This window comes from Dermacentor albipictus, chromosome 4, assembly GCF_038994185.2.
Source record: "Dermacentor albipictus isolate Rhodes 1998 colony chromosome 4, USDA_Dalb.pri_finalv2, whole genome shotgun sequence".
Lineage (NCBI taxonomy): Eukaryota > Metazoa > Arthropoda > Arachnida > Ixodida > Ixodidae > Dermacentor > Dermacentor albipictus.
This window is the reverse complement of record NC_091824.1, coordinates 176345702-176353679: the sequence shown is the minus strand read 5'-3', so window position 1 is coordinate 176353679 and position 7978 is coordinate 176345702. Positions and strand designations below refer to the sequence as shown.

Genomic DNA, 7978 nt, shown 5'->3' with positions numbered 1-7978 from the left:
TTTCTCGGCACACGTTAACTCCGACCACTGCTAACACAATAATAATTCCCAGTCATGCGAAGAGACGCCGTCGCAAACGATAAGCGCGGGTACAGATGATTCTAGTACACTGTAGCGCGGGCGCGACCTTGAAGGGGGTGAAATCGTTCCGCCAGGGGAGAAACGAGCGCTGTCGTCTAGGTTGAAATAAAGTCCAGGTTGAAATAGGATGAAATGAAGAGGGACCTTAGGATGAAACTTGCATGACACGTCATCCTCCGGCTTGGAGCGCGGCGGCCGCGAGGAGAAGCAAAAACGGCGTTCGGCTTGAATTTTCAGATCTTTCCGCGGCGCGTAGAGATGTAGTACTTTGCAGGTACGATCGTTATCGCGCAATGTATAACCGTGTATATAACGCTGTAATACTTCACACGATGATTCCACTACTATTGTAAGAAACTATGGATTCCACATCCCAGTGGGCCGTACGCGACGATATGTTTTTAGACCTTGCTGATTGGTGGACGCATTTATTTGGACTAAGGGCGTGTGCACCGTGGGCGTGTGTATCTTTTTGTGTCGTCCAGGGCATTTCCAATCTGTGGTAGTTGCACCACATATTCTCTATGTACGAACAGTGTAAAATTTGGCGCGGGAACGGACATTAATTACCACAGCTTGGCGCACGGTGTACGCAGCAGCAGAAAAAAAAGATCTTAAACATTTTAAAAAATTATTCCAAAATACTTGTCTGATTTGTTTAAAAACATTATAATTAAAGAATAACAGTACCTCAAGATATGTATGATGCAAAAGAGACCACACTTGTTAGCCTTTGGAGCAATTACTAGCGCCAACATTATGTAGACGTGATGTAGACTTGCTTTATAACGCACGGCGAGCCTAGCAAGGCGTCTAGGCTCTTAAGATGGCGCTGCAGTCATTAAATGCCGGTATTCGGGTCGCCTCCAGATGAAACCGCACGATTTTGCCAAATTTTGCTTAGCCTACTGTTATTTATTAAGGTGTATTGTATAAGGGATCGTACGTAGCGCCTCTTTGACCGAAACGTGGAACAAGCACCCGCAATGCTTTCCATGTGCCACGCTGTAGGCCTGCAAGGTCAGGTGAGTAGTGGCTTTAGCGGATGGTGTCGCACTGAAACCAATGTTGGGCGCTCTCAGCGCATTCATTTGAGTGCTGTTTGTTCGCTGAAGAAGTTCAATTGAAAGGAAAAAAAAATGACACTCGCCCGTACACTTTTCGCGAACCTATGTAGGGACGGGATTAGCATCGGGGCACGATTACTGGAATCTCGTGTATTACATACACTCTGAAACCGTGTGGTCTGCCGTTTATGGAATAAGCTCTGTGTTTCGTTATTCGGCGTTTTCAGGCGCGGCTGCATGTGTGCTCCTGTTGCCAGAAGTGTACGCCCATGGGGAACATCATTATTTGCGTGATCTGCTGCCAGGTCGAAACCGAGTGCTCCAGCGTGTGTTGTGCACGTGCCTGCTAGTCTGTCATGGTGTTTTATTTAAAACGTAGATATATTGCCTGTGTATTGTCAGACTGTAAAAATATCTAAGTGCAGTGCAGTTAAACACAATTTGCACGCTTTGGGACAGCTACTATTGGTTTGAAATGCAACAGCATTTTTGCAAGACTAAACGAGAGCGTCAGTTTCTTGAGACGATGCCTCAATTGAGATGATGAAATGACGTACACTTCACTCTTACAGCTTGCTCGGTGCACATATCGTTGTGTATGTGATTTGAGCTCCTTCGTTTTTTTTTGTGTGTCTTTTTCTGGGGCAAATTTTTTGATAATGATGTATGGTATCGCTACTCGTTGATTTTTAGTCACGTTTAACGACTAATTATTCTCTGAATTGATCAGATATGAACTGATGTCTTCTCAACAAAATTGTACATTTTATTTACCGCATTTCATTTGATGTGTTTTGGAGTAAGGCCAATATGTTAATGTGTAGTATGAGCCATGGACTACTGTGAAGCAAATGATGTGATGTGGAATTAGTCATAATGCTTCTGTTATTCTGCCTGGCCTGATACTATGACAGTTTCGACACATATTTTGCAGTATTGACAATGTAATCGCCGTCATAAGCTGTTCTGACTAGGTGTCTGCGCTTTTTCTAAATCAGGGCTACACAACAACGGAGTTCCGACAACTATGGTTGGCTGGTGTTGCAATTGGAGAAAAACTTTATGATGAGAAAAACTGCATTTTTTAATTTTTTTTGTCACACGAAAGCGAAGACATTAACAGGTGGCGGGAACAGGCACATTAAAACAGAAAAGGTGTTGGAGCTTGTTATCTCTTGTTAGGAGCAGATAGAATGGCACACGACCACTGAACTTGTTCATGTTACAAAGGCATTGACCACATTACTCCTGCAGCATCCATAATTGAATATAACATATGCTTTCCGAACAAGTTTTGATTGAATGATTGCAAATGGTAGTGAATGCAAATAGATGAGTTTTGTTTGGTGTGTTCACTCTATTTTTCTATCTTGGCAATAATTTTCTCACATTTCGGCGAGCATCACTCAAGTAAGCTTCAGTCAAGGTTGCTTGGATCTATTAACATTGGCTGCAATAACAGTTGTTGAGGCTTTCTACAAAGTGATGCATATAACATGGGGCTCTTCATTGGCACATTTTAAGGAGCTCATAATAAAGTGACCAAGGCTTGACAGGCTGATTTTTTTACGTGCAGCGTGTCCTAAACATATGGGTATGATGAACACATCTCATCCATTATAATAACAAAAGCGTCAACATTTCTATGTCTGTGTCATGTTTGAAACTTCAAATCCGAGATACAAATTGCTTCTTTTTTAATAACTGTCGGCATTGGATATATTTTGTTCAGTTCAAGGATAAATTTAATTCACGTGGGAAATCTTTAGAATGTGTTGACAACCTACCAGCACAGTTCCAACAGCATTTCATGTCCTTCAGAGTTGAAAAACAGAGTGACCACTTTCTTGGTGATCCTTTCTTAGTGACGCTGGTATATTGCAGCTATACAATGCAGCTAGAGCTGCATCAACCTGCAGTGTTTGCTGGATCAAGAAGGCGTACAGAGTAACTAACCCCTGCTTCAGTTTTATAGAAAGCTTAATAAAAACGAAATCAAATGTGGAAACATAGCTACCAATGCCTTGAAATTGTTGCCTCTTTTTGGAAGTCCTAAGTCTGGGAGACCCAGTTTTCTTTTGATAACTCTGTACAAGAGCTGTCTTCTGTCTTCAAGAACTGGCATGGCATGCATTACAAGGCGTGCTTCAGACCAGGGGCTGATCCATGTCAGCTTCAGGTGGAGGGGCTCATCAAAACACAGAGAACTGGGAGACAAGGTTTACTGCAGAGTCAGTTACAGCCTCAGGCCCATGTCCCCCTTTTTGATTTGTCACTGCTGAGGATGACAGCAATTACAGCTAACAGAATGCCTTTCCACGAGGATGCGCATAAAAGTGCAGCCTGTGAGGTTCCCAGAGATGCTACCTTTGGCCCTCACTGATTTGGAGTTGTGCAGCCCTGATATAGATGATAAAATACATGAGCCTAGGTTTGTGCATCCGTTTGTGCATCCGCAAAATCTGACACCGCCGGATTTTCTCCATTTTATGTACTCTACGGTTGCGAACCGACCTTGCCCCTTGACACTGTACTTCCTCCTGCTGCGATCTCAACAACCGAGTATGCGCACGATGCCATCGCCCTCGCCGACCATGCACGCCAGCTTGCCCGTGCTCGACTGACGGACTCGCAAACCACGCAGCAGCGTCAGTACAACACCTGCCACCGTGACGTACAGTTTTCGTCTGGTGCACTCGTGCTCCTGTGGTCGCCCTCTCGTCACGTCGGACTTTCAGAAAAGCTCCTTTCGCGATATACAGGGCCCTACCATGTGCTGCGCCAGGTGACGCCTGTGACGTACGAAATTGCTCCTGTGGGCTCAACCTCGTCATCTACTCTGGCATCTAGTGATGTCGTGCACGTCAGTAGGCTCAAGACCTACTACACTGCTTCAGAGTCCGGCCTTTAGTAGCTCCGGGACGGCGCTTTTGCCGCCGGGGGTAGTGCTACGGTATAGTATTTCCAATGACGAAGAGCCGAGCAGTAAGATGACGATTGGAAGCTAGCGCGGGCTGTTGCCACTTGGCCAACTGCGGCGTATTGCCTTGTAAATACACTTGTAAAATAGCTTTTCGTCGGTGTCTTCCTACGTAAGAATATCGTAATACTACCCCCGGCGGCAAAAGCGCCGTTGCGGTGCTGTTAAATATCCAAGGGGCGTGGAGAGTTGTAGGGTTTGAGTCGGGCGACATGGACAACGTCACTGGTTGTGACAGCAGAGGACATAGTGGGCGTGGCTAGAATGATTTCGTAGGTAACATCGGTCACTTGGCGAAGCACGTGATATGGGCTCGTGTAGCAGGAAAGCAGTTTTTCACAAAGGCCAATTTTACGCGATGGTGACCAAAGCAACACGAGGGTGCCGGGCACAATATTGACATCACGATGACGGAGGCCATAGCGCTGCTTTTGTTTGTCTTGAAAGACTTGTAGATGAGCACGCGCAAGTTGGCGAGCATGGCTAGCATGGGCGATAGCATCACGGGCATAAGCGCTAGTTGATGCTGTGGTGGACGGAAGCACAGTGTCCAGTTGTAGCGTCGGTTCACGGCCATACAAGAGGTAAAAAGGAGAAAAGCCAGCAGTGTCGAGACGGGAAGAGTTGTACGCAAAGGTGATGTAAGCTAGAGTCTGGTCCTAGTCACGGTGGTCGTATGAAACGTATTTGGATAGCATGTCTGTAAGGGTGCGGTTCAAACGCTCAGTGAGGCTGTTCGTTTGAGGGGGGTAGGAGGTGGTAAATTTATGCTGTATTGAGCAGGCACGCATGATGTCGTCAATGACTTTGGCTAAGAACAAATGGCCCCGGTCTGCTAGCAATTGATGCCGAGCACCATGAATCAAAATGATATCATATAGGAGGAAGTCCGCAACATCAGTTGCGCAACTGGTCGGAAGAGCGTGGGTTACGGCGTAGCGGGTCGTGTAGTCCGTCGCGACTGCAACCCACTTGTTTACTGATGTAGATTCTGGAAATGGGCCGAGAAGGTCCAAGCCGACACATGGAAGGGCTCGGCAGGTATGTCGAGTGGCTGCAGGTAACCAGCGGGGAGCTGGGGTCGTTGGCAAAGTTCACAAGCGGCGACGTAACGTCGAACAGAATGGGCAAGGCCCGGCCAGAAAAAACGGCGACGTACACAGTCATAGGTTCGAGATACGCCGAGGTGTCCTGCCGTTGGTGCGTCGTGAAGGTCTTCTAGAACGGTTGAGTGGAGGTGTTTAGGTATGACAGGTAGGAACTCAGAGCCATCCGGATGAAGGTTACGACGGTACAGAGTACCGTCGCGGAGGACGAAGAGGCGTAGTGTGGCCTCGGCGGGAGAGTGTTCAAAACGGTCGACGAGTGCTCTGATGTAGGCGTCACGACGTTGCTCATCGGCGAAATGAAGCAGCTGTGATACAGAGAATACGGAAGCAGCACTGATAATATTGGAGGAACCAGGGCCGTCAACAGGGTAACGCGACAAGCTGTCAGCATCTTGGTGCAGGCGGCCAGACTTGTACACCACGCAATTTTAAAATTCTTGTAGCCTCAAAGCCCATCGACCAAGCCTGCCTGTAGAATCTCTTAGCGATGTGAGCCAGCAGAGAGCATGATGGTCAGTGACTACTGAAAAAGGGCGACTGTAAAGGTAAGGATGGAACTTCGCAACCGCCCAGACTACAGCAAGGCATTCTTGTTCCGTAATGGAATAGTTGCGCTCCGATGGTGTGAGGAGGCGACTCGCATAAGCAATAACACGATCCTGGCCATGCTGACGCTGGGCTAAGACGGCACCTACGCCATGACCACTGGCATCTGTATGCAATTGTGTAGGGGCATCAGGGTCGAAGTGGGTGAGAATGGGTGGTGAGGAGAGAAGAGTAACGAGGCGTGAGAAGGCAGCGGATTCTGCAGTACCTCACGAGAATTGTACGCCTTTTTTCAAAAGATTAGTGAGGGGTCTAGCAATTTCTGCAAAATCTTGAATAAAACGACGAAAGTATGAGCATAGCCCTACAAAACTTCGAACGTCTGCAGCTGTCTTCGGAACTGGAAAGTCTCGGACAGCGCGAGTTTTGTTGGGATCAGGCTGTACTCCGGAAGCGTCAACGAGGGGGCCCAGAACAGTAATTTGGCGGCGGCCGAAACGACATTTGGACGAGTTAAGTTGCAGCTTCGCCTTTCGAAATGCATCAAGTATAGCTGTTAGATGCTTAAGGGGAGTGTCAAACGTGGGCGAGAAGACGATGACGTCGTCGAGGTAACAGAGACATGTGGACCATTTGAAACCTCAGAGCAAGGAGTCCATCATACGCTCAAAGGTGGCAGGGGCATTGCATAATCCAAATGGCATTACTTTAAATTGGTATAGGCTATCAGGTGTGATGAACACGTTTTGTCTCTGTCCATATCGTCAACAGCAATCTACCAGGATCCAGAACGAAGATCAATAGAAGAGAAATAGCTGGAACCGTGGAGGCAGTCAAGGGCGTCGTCTATGCGTGGGAGCGGGTAGACGTCCTTCTCAGTAATGTTGTTCAGATGATGGTAGTCTACACAGAAGCGCCACATGCCCTCCTTCTTCTTAACCCACACCACAGGTGACGCCCATGGACTCGAAGAAGGCTCAATGATGTTTTTGTCTAGCACTTTGTTCACCTCACTTTGATTTACTTGGCGTTCCAACGCAGAAACTCGTTACGGTCGTCGCTGAATAGGAGTAGCATCTCCAGTAAGAATCCGATGCTTGACCGCGAGCGTCTGGCCTAAAGGGCGATCGTCAAAGTCGGAAATATCTCTGTAGGACGATAATACTTGGTAAAGACCTTCAGCCTGCGCAGAAGACAGGTCCGTCGCAACCATTTTTTCCACCTTGGTATCGGCGGCCGAGGCTGGCACGATGGGCCTGCTAAGCTCGCAAGAAGCATCGGTCGATAAAGTTGTCACATGATGGTCACCGAGACAATCAACGTTGACAAGGCAAATGCCTTGTGGTAGAATTTGCTTTGCCAATCCAAAGTTAAAAATAGGCATGAAAGTGCGGTTCGCAGTAATAGTAAGTATACTGTGAGGCACGGTAACGTCATACTGTAGTGGAATGTCGGGCAGAGGAGTGACGAAGTACTTGCCATCAGGGACTGGTGGGGAAGACGAGTTCAATATAGGCTATTGATTTTGGCGGCACCCGCCATGGTTGCTCAGTGGCTATGGTGTTAGGCTGCTGAGCACGAGGTCGCGGGATCGAATCCCGGCCGCGGCGGCCGCATTTCGATGGGGGCGAAATACGAAACCACCAGTGTACTTAGATTTAGGTGCACGTTAAAGAACCCCAGGTGGTCGAAATTTCCGGAGTCTTCCACTATGGCGTGCCTCATTATCAGAAAGTGGTTTTGGCACGTAAAACCCCATAATTTAATTTTTAAATTTGATTTTGGCGGCAGGCGAATAAAGTCGGTGGGGCATAGGCGGCACTGGGGTGCATCAGAAGATTCTGCGAGAATCTGCAACTCAAGGCGAAGGGTACTGGCAGAGCAGTCAATAAGAGCAGAATGTGCGGAGAGAAAATCGAGGCTGAGAATGAGGTCGTGGGGGCAATGAGCAATCATGGTGAAGAGGACAGGAGTGTGGCAGCCGGTGATGCTAACATGTGCCGTACACATGCCGATGATAGGCACAGTACCGCCATCCGCAACGCGGACGACGTGTGCCGACACTGGGGTGAGGAGCTTGTTCAGTCGTCGTCAGAAGGCAGCACTCATAATAGAAAGATGAGCACCTGTATCGATGAGTGCCGTGACAGGATAGCCGTCAACGTCAAGAAGGTTTTGGTTCATGTGTAACGTGA

At 47.8% G+C, this 7978-nt stretch overlaps 1 protein-coding gene across 5 annotated transcripts in view; it reads left to right on the top strand.

The window, feature by feature from the left end:
- Positions 1–879: 879 nt before the first annotated feature.
- YME1L (ATP-dependent zinc metalloprotease YME1L) overlaps positions 880–7978 on the top strand; it is a 185911-nt gene continuing 178812 nt past the window's right edge. For 3 of the 5 annotated variants that reach the window (XM_065440433.1, XM_065440435.1, XM_065440434.1), the window contains exon 1: positions 881–1106. In XM_065440433.1, the coding sequence (XP_065296505.1) occupies positions 1068–1106 (39 nt within the window). In that variant the 5' untranslated portion in view covers positions 881–1067. Of the gene's footprint in view, positions 1107–7978 lie in introns of all 5 variants that reach the window. The other 2 variants (XM_065440431.2, XM_065440432.1) reach the window with 1 other exon arrangement.